Source organism: Bos mutus, chromosome 14 (assembly GCF_027580195.1).
Source record: "Bos mutus isolate GX-2022 chromosome 14, NWIPB_WYAK_1.1, whole genome shotgun sequence".
Taxonomy (NCBI): Eukaryota; Metazoa; Chordata; class Mammalia; order Artiodactyla; family Bovidae; genus Bos; species Bos mutus.
In genome coordinates, this window is record NC_091630.1 from 59077410 (window position 1) to 59095444 (window position 18035).

At 37.6% G+C, this 18035-nt stretch overlaps 1 protein-coding gene across 5 annotated transcripts in view; it reads left to right on the top strand.

Moving 5' to 3' along the window:
* The window catches only part of TMEM68 (transmembrane protein 68), a 35735-nt gene extending 18575 nt beyond the window's left edge, over positions 1 to 17160 (top strand). For 4 of the 5 annotated variants that reach the window (XM_070382395.1, XM_070382393.1, XM_070382394.1 and 1 more), the window contains 5 exons: positions 1374 to 1541; positions 4509 to 4702; positions 11162 to 11222; positions 13266 to 13405; positions 15593 to 17160. In XM_070382395.1, the coding sequence (XP_070238496.1) occupies positions 1374 to 1541; positions 4509 to 4702; positions 11162 to 11222; positions 13266 to 13405; positions 15593 to 15709 (680 nt within the window). In that variant the 3' untranslated portion in view covers positions 15710 to 17160. Of the gene's footprint in view, positions 1 to 1373; positions 1542 to 4508; positions 4703 to 6711; positions 6795 to 11161; positions 11223 to 13265; positions 13406 to 15592 lie in introns of all 5 variants that reach the window. The other variant, XR_011466782.1, reaches the window with a different exon arrangement.
* The last annotated feature ends 875 nt before the right edge of the window (positions 17161 to 18035 follow it).

Here is an 18035-nt window from a genome sequence, read left to right on the forward strand (position 1 = left end):
TAACGCATATATATGGAATTTAGAAAGATGGTAACAATAACCCTGTGTACGAGACAGCAAAAGAGGCACTGATGTATAGATCAGTCTTATGGACTCTGTGGGACAGGGAGAGGGTGGGGAGATTTGGGAGAATGGCATTAAAACATGTATAATATGTATGAAATGAGTCGCCAGTCCAGGTTCGATGCACGATACTGGATGCTTGGGGCTGGTGCACTGGGACGACCCAGAGGGAGGGTATGGGGAGGGAGGAGGGAGGACGGTTCAGGATGGGGAACACAGGTATACCTGTGGCAGATTCATTTCGATATTTGGCAAAACTAATACAATATTGTAAAGTTTAAAAATAAAATTAAAAAAAAAAAAAGAAAAAAAATGGATTTTAATCAAGAGATTTTTGAATAATACTGTCTATTAATGTTTTTACTCTTTGCAAGTCAACTATGGGACAAAACTGAAATTAAAGGTTTTTTTTTTTCTTAAAGAAGCACACTGGCAGTTTCAGATTTCTGTATTCTGGACATCATGTCTTTCGTGTGTAAGTTGCAGTCTTGGGTCAGCAGTTCTGTGTGGGAGAGTCTGGCCACAGGAACTTGCTTTTCCTTCTCCCCTTTAGTCACTGAAGACTTCCTTCCTTTTTCTTTGGGCCTCATTGCCCTTGGCCGTGGCCTCTGGATGCTCCTGTTTTCTCTTTGCCAGGTCCAGCTGAGGCTCTGATCTATAACAACCCCCCCTGGTGGAGAGAAGGGAGGCAAAAGCAGGTCTTAGACCAGGGCCAGGATCGCATGCCCTCTCCTGCACAGTGCCATTTCCCACCTCCTGGGATGAAACACGCAGGGTAGTTTTTACTGACACGTGTGGAGCTTACCTCAACCTTTTATATGTGTTTCCCACAGTCCACCCACAGCACAGAATGGTGGGAGGAGAGGTGAGGGCTGGCATGTCTTTAGTCCCACTCATACTACAGGAGAGAGATTTTCTTGACATTTAGTTCAAATCTCTCATCACATTTTTTTCTCCACATGTAGTAGTTAGATCCTATAGAGTCATCTTTGTTTTGAATGAATAGAATGGGAAGAATTTGTGAAGAATGATGTATATGTATATATTTGTTGTTCATTCGCTTAGTAGTGTCCGACTTTGTGACCCCATGGACTGTAGCCTGCCAGGCTCCTCTGTCCATGGGATTCTCCAGGCAAGAATACTGGAGTAGGTTGCCATGTCCTCCTTCAGGGGATCTCCTGACTCATGGATCAAATCTGGGTCTCCTGCGTTGCAAGCAGATTCTTCACCATCAGAGCTGCCAGGGAAGACTTAGTATAAATAGACTAATGTTAAATACATTTTAACTGTCGGCTTTGTTTTTCTAACAGGTTATGAAGTTCATGGGATGGAGAAAATACCAGAAGAAGGACCAGCACTGATCATTTTTTATCACGGAGCTATTCCCATAGATTTTTACTACTTCATGGCTAAAATTTTTATTCATAAAGGCAGAACTTGCCGAGTAGTAGCGGATCACTTTGTCTTTAAAATTCCAGGTAAACTTTCACTGTAGCTGGTGATAGAAGAATATTTAATGAACACGACCAATTATGTGACAGTCTGTGTATCTTTGAGTTCTCTATTAATAGTATTACATGGAAAATCTTTTTGCCTTTTTAGGGTAGTACACTTGGAACTCCAATTTGGGAGTATCTGTTTTAGGTAATATATCTAAATATAAAAACATTATGGCCAAAAATGTTATCTAATTTCTTTCTTTATTAATAAGTATTTAGTCATTATTTTTCAAAGTTAAATCCTAAAATAAATTGTACCTTTTGCCAAACAATATATATTTTGGTATAGAAGGTAGTTAACTTTTCATATGGTGAATTTTTCTATGAGGTATTGATTTGAGAGTTTACTTCTACAGTAATCAGGTTTTGATTACTGTCAGTTGGATAGCAAATGAAAATTAGTGAAATAAGTTAGCCAGGATATATTTTGTCTTTACATAGTAACATAATATTGCCTCAAAAACCCTAATCTATATAGCCTATTATGTCTCTTACCGTATTTGACTTGCGTGGTAGAATTAAAACTCTTGAGATGGAGGACTACATTCTTTGTAACATCCATGTCCTAAAGGCTTTGTGCCTTGTAAAGAAGATTCGTAGGGGACTTCTCTAGTGGTCCAGTGGTTACGACTCCGTGCTTCCACTGCAGGGGACAGGTTTGATCCCTGGTCAGGAGACTAAGACCCTGCATGCTGTGTGGTGTGACCCCCCAAAACACAATAAAATAAAAATAAAAAGATTAACAGGAAATTCCCTGGTGGTCCAGCAGTTAAGACTCTGTGCTTTCGCTGCTGAGGGCACAGGTTCAATCCTGGTTGGGGAACTAAGATCCCACAGGCCATACGGTACAGCCAAAAAAGAAAAAAAAAATTAGTAAACTGAATGGTTTCAAACATGATAAGAATTTTTAAAGAATCATTCTAAAGTAAACTCACTGAGATTTTCTTCTGTCACTACATTACTGGGAACAAGCCAAGAAAATTTATAGCATGTTTTCTGGATTAATAAAAGCAAAAGCCAACCCTCAGCCAGCTAAGCCCCAGACAGTGCATGAAATAACAGTTCACTTAGTGCCTCTCACAGACATGGTTAATGCTTCCAGTGTCCCTGTGTCGCTACAAAAGCCATCTTTTTTTATACACAAAGTACTTTGTGTATAAAGTAAGTTGGCTATAAAAGATATTTCTTTAGAAAGTAACATGATCACTTTATAATAGACTTGGAAACTAGAGGAAATAACATCATTACATGGTCTTATCACGCTAACATGTCCCCAGTTATCATTTTGATGTATTTTGCTTCATTTTTAATTTGTACTTTTTCATTTTATGTAAACTATTTTGTGTTCTTTTAAAAAAAATTAATGCGACATTAACATTTTCCCATGTTTTATAAAGAACATTTTTAACATATGACTAAAATATTTACTTGTTTTCTCTTATGAAACATTAGGTTGCTTCCATTTTTTAAATATACACAATAGAATATGAGGGGCTCCCCTGGTGGCTCAGCAGTAAAGAATCTGCCTGCAGTACAGGAGCTGCAGAAGATGTGGGTTTGATCCCTGGGTCAGGAAGATCCCCTGGAGGAGGAAATGGAAACCCACTCCAGTATTCTTTGCAGTCCTTAGGGCTGCAAAGAGTCAGACACAACTGAAGCAACTTAGCATGCATGCAAAAGAATGTGAATATTTTTATTTAGCATTTGACTCTAATGTTTTCCCTCTTTATAATCTTTATGATCTTATAATATTTTATTAAACCTTCCCTATTTATTCATTTACCTTGAGAGTGCATCGAGTGAGATCAGTGAGCTTTTAACAGAAGATAAAAATTATTTCTTCTCAATAGTACTGATAATCTTGCCTCAGACCCTTAAACCTATGAGCAGTTTGGCTATTCTGCACAGTTTTCACTCTCCATCCACGTATTTCCCAGTCTCACAGGACTATGTTATGAACATCAGTCCTCTAAACTTTCAGTTTAGAGTTTGGTTAAAATATTTAATTACTGATAGGATTATTTCTTTCATCCATAAGTAGTTGTAATTTGAAAAACTGTACCATATTAAGACTGGAATGAATTGTTCCCAAGCCAAACAGTAACATTATTAAAAGCTCTTAGTGATATTGCTATTATTGTTGAATTAAAAAGTTTTATTGTTAAATTAGGTCTATGTAACTTTTAATTTTGGGGGCTTCTGTGGTGGCTCAGATGGTAAAGTGTCTGCCTGCAACACAGGAGACCCAGCTTCAATCCCTAGGTTAGGAAGATCCCCTGGAGAAGGAAATGGCAACCCATTCCAGTACTCTTGCCTGGAAAATTCCATGGACGGAGGAGCCTGGCAGGCTACAGTCCATGGGGTTGCTTTTAATTTGGATAGATTTAACTGTGGCCTGCCAGTTTGGGTAGGTCCAGGTCAGTTAGATTCACTTTCTCCTCAGTGACTCTTTCATGGGGTTAATGGAAGGTTAGATGGGTGGTTGCTGACCCCTCTCATAAATGCTGTGGACAGTGTTTGCCTATGACACGCACTGGAAGAGCTTTAGACTAGACACTCCTAGACCGGAATCTCTGCCCTGCCCTTTGCCAAATATGTGCCTTTGAGCAAGCCTCTCAATTCTCTGAGCCAACTTTCCTCCTCTGCAAAATGGGGATAAAAATCCCTATTTTCTCAGGTTCTTGGGGGTTTTAATTAAGAATTTGGATATGCAGCCAGAGTTGTAGGTGATTGTGAAGGAGGTGATCAGTAAGACATTGCTATTAATTTACCAGCAATATTGATCTTAGATTACCCTTAAGAGTTCCTGTTGGTTTAAAAAAAGTAAAAAAAGAACTTACTGATTTAAGTATAGCGACTACATTATGTAGGTTGTGAAAACTTTTGTTTTCAGAAAATTGGACAAAAAGTACTTAAGATGTATCTTCATGCTAATATATCTTACAGGGTTTAGCTTATTACTTGATGTATTTTGTGCTATTCATGGACCGAGAGAAAAATGTGTTGAAATCCTGCAGAGTGGTCACTTGCTAGCTATCTCACCAGGTGGTGTTCGGGAAGCACTGATGAGTGACGAGACCTACAACATTGTGTGGGGTAATCGGAAAGGCTTCGCTCAGGTTGCAATCGATGCAAAAGTGGTGAGTTGTGTAAAACTGATTATTAAAGGAAAGCTAGGTCAACTTTAAAATAAATGCTTAAGTAGCCAAAGTATATCAGAATTTAGATCCTGTCTTTGCACTACTTTAAAAAGTAGTGTCTGTAACTCATAACAATAGAGAAATAGTCCTTATACCTGGGAAGCCATCTTTATAAAAATTCAGTCTGGGAATTTGCAAATACCTAGAAAAGCTTTATTTTACACTTCAAAATCCAGCTTCTTATATTCAGATTTATGAAATTTTTGTATTCCTTCAGTTATACTCTTTTCATGAGTATAATCAGTCCAATTCTGTGTAGTTTAATCCTTTGAGTTGACATATTTCAGTGATAGCTGTTAGTTGGTTTCATTATAATCCTTGTGTCTATGACCAATTTATAACAATAGAACTCAAGTAATATATGACTCCTACCATTTTTCATCAGCAAATGTGATCAGCTATCTAATAGTATGAATAAAGATGAGAAATAGATATTGGTGTAATTTAGAGCTTTTAAAAAAGAATGAATTTGTCAATAAAGTGACAGTTCCTCTGGGAGTCACTGTAATTATTCTTAGTAAACTGGAGAATCTGAATGTCATCTGTCCTTTTCTTTTGCTTTGGAAAGTATTTCTCAGCTTTTTGGTCTCCATAGTGTACTTTGTCCTATGAAACACTTACTACTTATGGGATGTTTCTTCTTTGTTTTTTCTTTATTTTCATTTTAGATTGTCTGTCAGAAAAAGAAATCGTGGCACTTGCCAAGGTGGTTTTCTTTTTCCAGGCCAGTTAGAGACTGCTGCCCATACTTTCACATTTTTGTTTTTTTGTGTGTGTGTTTCCATTGCTGTCATGTAGACACCAGTTTAGACCCTTAACTTGACTATTTATCTTGCAAATACAGACCTTTGATTAAAAAAGAAAGGATTATGGATGTCTCCTTCTAACCCAAAAGCAACATTTAAGGAAGAATGGACATTTTTCCTTTATTTTTTAAATCGCAGAGTTACAATAAAATATAATACATTGCGCTCTATTCTCTACTGTGCATATTTGTATGTGTAACTCCTAGAAGATAGTGCTTTATCAGTGTGATCTTGGTGTGAGTTAATGTACTTGGCCAAGTGTTCTCTAATGGGCAACATAAAAATTTAAACTCTATTGTCCTACAGTAGGCTACACACTTCCTTAGGACAAAGCCGTCTTTTTATAGTCTGAGTGCTGAGTACAATGATTAGCACTTAGGCTCTGTGTATTTGTTGAATTGATTTTGTAAACACAGTATTAAACACTGTAAGAAAGGAGCCTTTTGAATTTAAGTCTAGGTTAATAGTATTACTGATACAGAAAATTAATTTATGGCCTATTTTCTAAAAAATCTTATGTATTAAGATAGAAAACAAAACTTTAGACTTTATGAATACTGTGGACATAAGATGATATATGCACAGTTGTTCAGAAATTAAGGCTAATCAGTATAAATGTACACTGAGCCAATGATAAAAGCTAAAAACCTAGCTCAATTTTCAGGTTTATATTTTGAGAGAATTATTTCTTCCAAGGTGTAAGATAAAAGCTAGAAAAGCTTTATTTTACACTTCAAAATCCAGCTGTAAATCTATTGACGAAAATAGATTTGGAATTACCCACATTGATCATGGGACTCTAATTCCTCATCCTTAAGTAACGTTTTAAGGACCTTTGCCTGGAAGAAGGCTTGATAGAAAGAAATCACATAAAGAAAGAAACCCTTTCATCAATCCTTGAGTTTCTAGGTAAATAAGATAACCTAGATCATTTAAGGTTTTGGTACAAAACTTGAGAAAATTTAATGAACAGTCCTTTACAAGTTAATCAACAAAAATCTTTAACGTTGCTGGCTTACATCATAGCAGTGTATTGTTGATAAGACTTACATCACCCCCAACCTTTCTTAGCGCTTTTAAAGGCTTTGCATTGGTGCCCTGCACAGTAAGTAGGTGACGTATGTGATTATTCCAATGTTGCAGATGAGGAAACTCAGGCACAGAGAGATGGAGGGACCGAAGCAGAGCTTGCAGTTCAGGACGGCAGGCAGCCAGTGCACTTCACAGTGAGTCCGCCCACCCTGAGCTTAGAGGTCCTTCCAGGTCCAAGAGGGAAGCCTTTCAGTCGCATGTGGCCATAGCTGTTAATGGCACCAGTAACTTATTTAGAAAAGCCTTTGCTCGGTCTCACAGAATTACCATAAACTTTGAGTCAGAATTTAAGACAGTTGTTGCAGGGTTAGCTGCATTTAAATTGTATAATAACAAAGTAATGGAAATTCAAATGAAAAAAATCTAGATTGTCAATGGAGGTTCACAGAATATTGATAGCAAATATTTAAGGTTCATGTGAAAATTATAGGCGTTTTGGTATAATCTACATCACTCTTTTGTACTGTGGTGTTGGAGAAGACTCTTGAGAGTCCCTTGGACTGCAAGGAGATCCAACCAGTCCATTCTAAAGGAGATCAGTCCTGGGTGTTCTTTGGAAGGAATGATGCTAAAGCTGAAACTCCAGTACTTTGGCCATTTCATGCGAAGAGTTGACTCATTGGAAAAGATTCTGATGCTGGGAGGGATTGGGGACAGGAGGAGAAGGGGACGACAGAGGATAAGATGGCTGGATGGCATCACCGACTTGATGGACATGAGTCTGAGTGAATTCCTGGAGTTGGTGATGGACAGGGAGGCCTGGCGTGCTGCGATTCATGGGGTCGCAAAGAGTCGGACACAACTGAGCGACTGAACTGAACTGAAATCATTTTTATTTTGTGAATTCCTGAGAATTCCGACTTTGTTGAGAATTTTTAGGTAACATTATACCTAAATAAGTTGGGATAAAAATGAGCCTGTGTACTCTAATTGGAAAACAGATAACAGATGTAAAAGAAGATAGCATTTGTTTCAGTAATATTTTTATGTGTATTATCTTAATCTATAAAAAAGCTTGAGATGGGATAATTCTTATTACTGTCCCTGTTTCATACATAAAGAAACTGAGGTGTAGTGAGTGACTTGCCCACTTACATTTTTGTGGCAAAGACTCCAAGACCACTGTATTTCCTGAGAGGAATTTTAACAAAATACACAGTCTCTCCCTCTCACATACATGTACAAATTGTTAACATACATTAACAATTTGATTCTAGGTTACTGATGCGACTACCTTGTTATACGAAGCGTCACAAAGAAAGGAGTGAACTACAGTACTTAATTGTAATAACGATAATGCTTATAGCTATAAGGCAGCAAGCTTGAACATGAATATAGAAACCACAGACCCGGGGTACAGCCTGGAGTACTAAGCCTGTAGGGTAAGCTTTCTCCTGTTCAGTGTCTTCTAGAAATGCCCAGCCTCTGGAGAGTTAGCCATTAAAGGATGATAATGCAACTTAAAGAGCCTTTTGATGAGGGTGAAAGAGGAGAGTGAAAACAGTGGCTTGAAAAATCAACGTGAAAAAAACAAAGATCATAGCATCTGGTCCCATCACTTCATAGAAGGGAAAAAAGTGGAAGCAGTGACAGATTTTATTTTCTTGGCTCTGAAATCATTATGGACGGTGACTGCAGCCATGAAATTAAAAGATGCTTGTTCCTTGAAAGGAAAGCTATGACAAACCTAGTGCATGTGTTCTAAGTTGCCTCAGTCGTGTCTGACTCTGTGACCCTGTGGACTGTACCTCACAAGGCTCCTCTGTCCATGGGATTCTCCAGGCAAGAATACTGGAGTGGGTTGCCATTCCCTTCTCTAGTGGATCTTCCTGGCACATGGATTGCATCTACATCTCTTATGTCTCCTGCATTGGCAGGTGGGTTCCTTACCACTAGCACCACTTGGGAAGCCCCATGACAAGCATAGACAGTATATTAAGAAGCAGAGACATCATTTTGCTGACAAGGGTCTGTATAGTCAAAGCTGTGGTTTTTCTAGCAGTCAAGTACAATGTGAGACTTGGACCATAAAGAAGGGTGCACACTGAAGAATTGATGATTTTGAATTGTGGCGCTGGAGAAGACTCTTGAGAGTCCCTTGGACTGCAAGGAGATCAAACCAGTCAATCCTAAAGGAAAGTAACCCTGAATATTCATTGGAAGGACTGATGCTGAAGCTGAAGCTCCAGTACTTTGGCCACCTGATGCGAAAAGCTCACTCATTGGAGAAGACCCTGATGCTGGGAAAGATTGAGGATAGGAGGAGAAGGGGGCGACAGAAGATGAAATGGTTGGATAGCTTCACCAACTCACTGGATGAGAATTTGAGCAAACTCCAGGAGATAGTGGAGGACAGAGGAGTCTGGTGCGCTGTAGTCGGTGAGGTCACAAAGAGTCAGGCATGACTTAGTGACTGAACAACAACTACAAATGCATCCTGAAGAATCTTTATAAAGTACACCCTTCGATGCAAACTTTGGGCTTAATGCCAGAGTAAATCTGGCAGAACTGGTTGGAGAAGGCAAAGTGGTATATATGTGAGCTGGAAGTTTTCTGTTCCTTCTTGGGCATCTTATCTTCTCAACTCTGAAGACATTATGCAACTGTTTAAAATATTAGGATTCCAGCTGTCGCTTTATTCTACAAAACTAGTGGTTTTAGAAAAATCGTAATCTGGATTTTTTTACAGAAGAGTCAGTCTACTTTGTCTTAGGTGTTAGCTTTGTGAATGAACTCCAGCAGATTTTAAATTCTTCCTCGGACTGCTTTTCTTTACATGACTTCCCTCTATCCTAACTGGTTTTTAAAATGCCTGCTGTCTGTTTCCTACCCTTTGTTTTCAGAGAACACAAGTGAATTCCTCAGAATTTTCTTTCTGTTCTGTCGATTCATACCTTCTGTGGTTTGTCCATTACACTGTCTGTTAGCACCTACTTTTTCTGGGCAGTGTTCCAGGTGCTGGGGATCCAACTGTGAATGAAACAAAGTCTCTGCTGTCGGCTACAGAGATAATAAATAAGTGATCAGTTAGGTATATGTGAGGGAGTAAGTTTTATGAAGAAAGCTGTGCCTGCAGAACCTTTCCTTCAGCCCACCACTTTTTACTGCTTTCCAAAGCTGAAAAGGAACAGCTTTTTAAATGTCAGCTTATGTAAATGTTTCAAGCCCTGCTCACTAAGGCAGGTCACTCTGATTTAGCAAATGCTGATGGTAGACTGTAAGTGAAGTGACACTTGCCCTTCCCCACCAATTTTATCTATTCTAAACATCATTTAATTCAGTATGTTTTGTGTACATTTTAAAGTATTTTATTCAATTTTTTATCTACTTCAGTTTCATATGGCATAATCTCCTTACATGGTCCTTTGCTACTTAATCCATTATTTTATGATTAGATAAGGCCTCCATTTTAAGTGAGTGAAGTCGTTCAGTCATGTCCGGCTCTTTGCAACCCTGTGGACTGTAGCCTGCCAGGCTCCTCCATCCATGGTATTTTCCAAGCAAGAATACTGGAGTGGGTTGCCATTTCCTTTTCCAGGGGATCTTCCTGACCCAGGGATCGAACCTGGGTCTCCCACACTGCAGGCAGACTGTTTATCATCTGAGCCACCAGGGAATCATTTAATCATTGATATTCATGGAAAAATAAAAACCATGAACTCGTGAACAGATATCCTCCAAAATTAATGATATGAAGAGTTTATATACACACACACACACACACACATATACGCTTTTCCTATTTTTTTGGTGTTGAGTCTTACACATGGGTTCCTCTGGTGGCTCAGCAGTAAAGAATATGCTTGCCAGTGCAGGAGATGGGGATTCAATCCCTGGTCTGAAAGATCACCTGGAGAAGGAAGTGCCAACCCACTCCAGTACTTTTACCTGGAGAAACCCATGGACAGAGGAGCCTGATGGGCTACAGTCTATGGGATCACAAAAAGAGTCAGACACAGCTTAGCGACTTAACAACAATTTATACAGTTTTCATTGATATTGAACATTTTCAGATTTAATAAGCTCACACCAAAAAAAATGGTGTTTCACTAATTTCAGGACAGCATCTTGCCAAAACTTATTTAAAATTATATAAATTTCCCCATAGAGAGAATTTCTGTCTTGTAACTTTTTCTTCAGTGAGCATACTATTCAGTACCCCCACTAAAACCAGTTTAATTATCATTCATTTTACTCAATGACATCGATGATTACTTTAATCCTTGAGTTTCAGGAGTTCATATAGAATGATAGCAAAGTTGGCAAATGAAATATTGCGTATTACCACTAGAGGGTAGTGTTTCCAATTTATATATATATATTTATAAATACCACGTTAATTTTACTCAATAAATCACACTAGTGGTAACAGTATATTTTTATTTTTTAAAATACCTTAGTTTTGTGACTTAAACAGGCCCTTAAAATTTTGCAATAGTGACTTAATGGAGACATCAAATGGATTAATGTATTTACTTTTTAATTCAAATTCTCTCTTTAGCCCATTATTCCTATGTTTACACAAAATATTCGAGAAGGATTTAGATCACTTGGAGGAACAAGTAAGTTCTGATTCATATGGTTTTTCTAAGTATAACTGTAATATTTAGAATGTAATATTTTAAATATTTGGACTTTTAAATGCTATGCAGAAACCTTTTGAATTTATTTTAGAAAATGCATATACTATCTAGGTATTTTTCTTTTTTAAATCTAAGTGATAACTGGTTCTAAGTGATGGCAGTTCTAGGTGTTCAATTTTTGTTGAGTCTCATATATACTGAAGATTATTTACCATGGGCTTTTAAAAATTGCACAGTAAATTTTCTAATTCTGTGTTAAACCATATTGTTGAGGTTTAGAACAGACTTACATATTACCCAGACTACATTCCTAACTCATTCCTGAAGAAGTTACAGCTTTAAAAATGGATGACAACAAAATACTGAATTAAGATTAGCAACCTAAGGAGATACCATTTGCTTTCATTTATTACTGTTACTTCTTGTTCTTTTTATTTTTTTGAACCATGATAAACTTACATCAAAGAGTTCTTTTTGCCTACCTTTAATTTTTGATAAAAATAGCTTTGAACCTAGCTATAGTAAGGATCGGAGAAGGCAATGGCACCCCACTCCAGTACTCTTGGCTGGAAAATCCCATGGACAGAGCAGCCTGGTAGGCTGCAGTCCATGGAGTCGCTAAGACTGAGCGACTTCACTTTCACTTTTCACTTTCGTGCATTGGAGAAGGAAATGGCAACCCACTCCAGTGTTCTTGCCTGGAGAATCCCAGGGACGGGGGAGCCTGGTGGGCTGCCGTCTGTGGGGTCTCACAGAGTTGGACAGGACTGAAGCGACTTAGCAGCAGCAGCAGCACAGGAAGGATAGCAATTAGATGTGCTTTCTGTTTGGAGTTTGTTGTTGGCTTACTTATTTCTATGAAATTTTCATGGTTTGTTTTGTACCCTGTGGTTTCTGTATTTGATTATATTTTGTGTCCTTAGCACTGTATTGTTAGTGTTCCTATCATATATAAATCCATCCTGAAAACCCTAAACTTCTACTGTTCCTTTTATGTCTAATGTGGGTGTGTAGTTGATATTATATTATGTTTTCTTAGGTCTTTTTTTTTCCAAATGTGGAATAGAAAGGCAGGTTGATGTGATGTTTAACTTCTGTTGTATAATTGTTCCTTCTAATTTTCTTTCAGGTCATTTCTTTAGAATTTAAGTTGCATACCAGAAATCATTCCTAATTTTGTTCCTTTAACTGTAAAGTGGTTTTAAAATTTTTTGACTGCCTTTTTTATTTTAAAAGTTGAATATCTCAAAAATTTATGTGTAATAATGTATTGTTTTGAGTACTATTCTGAGTCTTATGGTATATTCTGTGTTTCCACATATAAACAGTGTTTTAAACTTTCAGTGCAATTCATAATTGTATATTTCACGTTCCTTGCCTTTTGTGGATTGTTTTGTAAACTTACACAGTCTTAGCCCATCAATTTATTTTACATTACTACCACTTTTAATCTTGCTAAATTTCACACTTGGTCCTTAGCACTAATAATTCTTTTCCCTAATTTACAGTATTTTTAGTCTTAGTTTTTCAGTGTATTTTGGTCTCATGTTTATTTGAATTTATTTTATGGCTCCATTTTTTCTTTTATTCATGTAAGTCACATATTTATGAGCCTCTAGACTGTTTAGCCTCTAACTTTTTGTCTTTATCTGTTTTGCAATAATAGTAATTAGTTTGTCTTTTAAAATTCTTATTTTTTGAAAGCTCATCTCCACTTCTACCCCCCATTAATAGACCTTATTTATTGAGCATTTTTAGGTTGACAGAAAAATAGAGCAGAAGGTACAGAGGGGCCCGCACACCTCACCACTCCCCAGTTTCTTCTGTCACTGACATCTTGCGTTAGTGTGGCACATTTGTTACCATCAGGGAAAAGCTCCCCTTTAAAAAAATTGTATTAATTGCCAGGAGATGATACTGGGTGCCACCTTCCTTGAAGTCTTACATAATTCATTTGAAAGATTACAATTATATGCTCAGAATATGTAACACTTAAAAATGATTTCATTTCCTTTAAAACAGGGCTGTTTAGGTGGCTTTATGAAAAGTTCCGCTATCCGTTTGCCCCCATGTACGGAGGTTTTCCTGTGAAGTTGCGTACGTACTTAGGTGATCCCATTCCATACGACCCAAAGATCACAGCAGAAGAACTAGCCGAAAAGGTAAATTATTCTTTCTTTAGTTTTAGGACATATTTCTACTTTTACTGAAAATGAACTCATTAATTCCACAAATGTGTTCTGGATCAGCAGTGACTTTTCCCCCAAGGGACATCTGCCTGTGTCTGGGGACATTTTTATTGTCACAGCGGACAGAACTCGGGAGGTGGTGGTGCCCTTGGTGTTCCGTGGGTAGAGGTCAAGGATGCTGCTAGATATTCTGTGGTGGGCAGGGCAGTCCCCACAGCGAAGAGCTGTTCTTTCTAAAATGTCAGTACTGTTGAGGTTGAAGTTCTTGGCCCTGATATTTAAAAAGTTTTTTAAGTGATGTTTAGAGGAAGCAAGCTTTGACCTCCATGAAAAGAAAGAAATTGCCTTTGTCTGGTAGAAGTACCTTGGGAGGAAAACGGACGCTTGTTTGTGAGTTGCGGAGTCAGGCTGTTCCAGTGCTGCTGTTTGCTCTGTGACTCAGGCAGGCCCCACCACCCTGCTCTAGTCTAGGGGAGAGACACGGAGCCCTCTCACTTGTACCCAGAGGGTCACAGGCGACTGATCACGTTCATTGTTGAAAAGTGTCTGCCGCCCAGTAAGTGCTCTGTGGATGCTGGCTACTGCTGCTATCCTAGGAACATACAGCCCCATGTAGAAGGTCAGTAACTAAATTGATGTTTTTAAGGTGATGTGTTAGCACAAGGGGGCTTCCCAGGTGGTTCAGTGGTAAAAGAATACACCTGTCAATGCAGGAGACGTGAGTTCAATTCCAGGGTTGGGAAGATCCCCTGGAGAAGGAAATGGCAACCCTCTCCAGTATTCTTGCCTGGGAAATCCCATGACAGAGGAGCCTGGTGGGCCATAGTCCGTGGGGTCACAAAGAGTTGGACACGACTGAGCAACTGAGCATGCGCGTGAGACTTTAGCACAATGCTGTGCTTGTGGCTTGATTTCTCAACCTGAGCACCGCTGACATTTTGTTGTGGGAGCTGGAAAGGGGTGAAACATCCATGAGCCTGCCAGAAAACTTCCTACTACTTTTTCCCTTCAGATTTCCCCCCTTCAGTTCTTTTTAGTGTTTATGGTGTGTAGGGCATTGCTGTGCACAATGCTAGGAAAATGCTAAGGTGTATCTTAAGGTATAGAAAGTTGCCATGCAGACAGTATCTGTAATTGAACTGTAATGAAGTGAATGAGGAAATATGGGTGCATAATATACCATTATATATATGTACCACAGCTTCATTATGCATTCATCTGTTGTTTGACATTTAGGTTATTCACATGTCCTGGCTATTAAAAACAGTGCTGCAATGAACACTGGGGTACATGTGTCCTTTTGACTTACGGTTTTCTCAGGGTATATGCCCAGTAGTAGGATTGCTGGGTCACATGGGGGAGGGGTTGGGAAAGAGGCTCAAGAGGGAGGGGATATATGTATACATATAGGCGATTCACTTTGTTATACAGCCAGAAATTAACGCAGCATTGTAAAGCAATGATAGTCCAAAAAAAAATTAAAAAAAAATTAAAGAAACATGCTATGCACCTTGAAGAGTCACTGCATGAATGAAAGTTCAAGAACCTTCTGTACTAAACACAGTTTGCAACACTTCGTTATTTTTTGTATGTTTAGAATGCTGAAAGGTTTTTGAAGTTAGATTAACAGTATTACATTAAAAAACAAAACTGAGAAAGAAGTCATTCATTCTGAGGATTGATAGATGCTAAGTTTGGGCAGACTTTACTTTAAAGTACTGCTGCTAAGTCGCTTCAGTCGTGTCCGACTCTGTGCGACCCCATAGACGGCAGCCCACCAGGCTCCCCGTCCCTGGGATTCTCCAGGAAAGAACACTGGAGTGGGTTGCCATTTCCTTCTCCAATGCATGAAAGTGAAAAGTGAAAGTGAAGTCGCTCAGTTGTATCCTACCAGGCTCCTCCATCCATGGGATTTTCCAGGCAAGAGTACTGGAGTGGGTTGCCATTGCCTTCTCCTTTAAAGTACTAGTATATTAAAAAAAAGTATTAAAGTATAAAATAATAATAAATAAATAAATAATAATTTATTTATTATTAAATAGTAATAATAAAGTATTATATTAAAGTATACTATATTAAAGTACTATATATATCCTTACAAACTAAATATCTACATTGAGAACTAAAAGAATAACGGCTTTTCTTTTGCTTTCTTGATAGACGAAGGATGCTGTTCAAGCTCTGATTGACAAGCACCAAAGAATACCCGGAAACATAATGAGTGCTTTGCTAGAACGTTTTCGTAACAAACAAAAGATCAACCAGAAGACTCTTTAATACATTTATATTAATCTGTTTGTATCTATAGGACTGTATTCTGAATTTTGTAGGTTCTATAATTAGTATTTTTTTTTTTAAATCATGTCAAGAAGCATCTTTCATTGAACTTGTTTGCTTAAAATTATGTTGTCAATTATGTTTCTGCAATCAGTTGTGTCAAATTTAAACAGTAACTCACTACATGCATCATAATTCAGAAAATGATCATGGTTCTTTTTATAATTTTCTAATCATGTATCATAAACATAGATCCTTCAATCTATGATCTTTCCTGGTAGCTCATCTGGTAAAGAGTCTGCCTGTAATGCAGGAGACCCAGGTTTGATCCCTGGGTCGGGAAGATCCCCTGGAGAGGGGAATGGCTACCCACTCCATGCCTCATAATTTGGAAAATGATCATGGTTCTTTTTATAGTTGCCTAATCATGTATCCTACACATAGATCCTTAAAGTTTAGTTTATCAATAATAACAGTGGAGGTTAAACAAACATTCCTAAATAATGCATCTAGTTTCTGCATCTCTTGCACTGAGCTAGTTTTGCAAGATGGCTTAACCTAGGGTTTTAGTACAGATGCTTAAGTTAGAGAAAAACAAGCTCTTTCCTCTGCTTCTCATTCCTTTCATGACCTTCAGCAAATCACATATTTTTGTGCCTCAACAATTCACTTTTTAAAAACATGTTAATCCTTTGGTGAGGAATATTGTTTTAACTCTTTATATTTGGTGTGATTGATATCCATAGTATGGAAATTATGACTGTATAAACTAAACAATACCAAGATCTTTTAGAAGTTTGTGTATTTATTTTGTCCATAGGATGTTTAAATTATTCCTTCAGATACGATGTCAAGTTGCCAAGCAACAATGAAAAAGATGTACTGTTTTTCAAACTGAGTAAAACAGAAATTAGGGAAAGTAAAATTTCTAATTATTGTGGTTATTCTTTTTAGTATTATATTTTTAATGAGAATCTGTAGACAAACCATAGAAGGTATGCTCTGTGTCGTCTGCCCTGTAATGTGGCATTTAATAGTGTCAGGTTAGAAATCACAGTCATGCCCTGCATTTCGTACTTTAGAAGCTGACTCTAGGCTGATGACAGCCCCAGGAGAAAGCTCTGCTCTTCTCAGCATTCTGGCTCATTCAGCTTGACTCTGCATCCAGACGGATGGTTTATTGTTTCAATAAAAATATACTTGAATGATGAATTTATGTGAACATAGGGCTCTCTGAAAAATTAATGGGTTTCGATTTGTTGTCTCTTTGAAATCTGAATTTAAAAGTATTTAAACAGAATACTGCCAGGAATCAAATGCAGTATGTCCCTCTCCCTTTTTAAGATATTAAATTACTTGGATTTTTGTATACACTTTTGTATAACAAGTATGTATGTATGATATGTGTAATGTATGTACAATTAAGAAAAATAAAAAAAAGTAAAGCTGAATTGCAGTTCCTCTTCTTGTGAGATTACATATGTGACATTTTTTAAAATTTAAACTGATTTCTTGTTTTACTATATATGCTTTTCTCACCTAGAGTCATATTTCATCAATCTCAGCCATAATGAATAAACCTGACTTTTCACTGTAATAAATATATTTTAATTTCAGTGAAAAGTATCAACTAATTTGCAGCTTTTTTTCCCCTCTCGAGTAGTGAGCATTATTTTTTTTTAAATTCATCAATATTTCCAGAATAAAAAAATGGTCATAATATGAATGAGAATAATGTTTTTTTGGCAACTATTAGGTTTTAAAACCTGAAGAAAGAAGAACATTCATTGCTAATGTAGCAAAAGCCTTTATTTTTTTTTACAGTATTGAAGTATACTGCTTTCCTTAAAACTTTTTTCTTCTCTGATACTCAGACAAGTATTAGTAAGAAGGCTGTCTCATTTAATACAAAGTCTTTATCTATGCTATTGAATTTAAATGCCATTTAGAAGAATGAGGGGGCTTCCCTGGTGGCTACCCTGGTGGTAAAGAATCTGCTTGCAATGCAGGAGACCCAGGTCCGATCCCTGAGTCAGGGAGATCCCCTAGAGAAGCGAATGGCTACCCACTCCAGTATTCCTGTCTGGAGAAGCTCAGGGACAGAGGAGCCAGGTGAGCTACAGTCCTGGGGTTGCAGAGACACAACTGAACTTCTGTCACTTTCACTAGAAGATGGAAGGAATGCGACTAAATATAGACATAAGTAATATTATTATTAACATTATTGTGTAATAATAATAGATCTATAATGAGACCCTCTGAAGTTAATGACATTTATGAACCATTGAAATAATAGATGTCTACAGGGATAAGTTGGGTGTGTTTT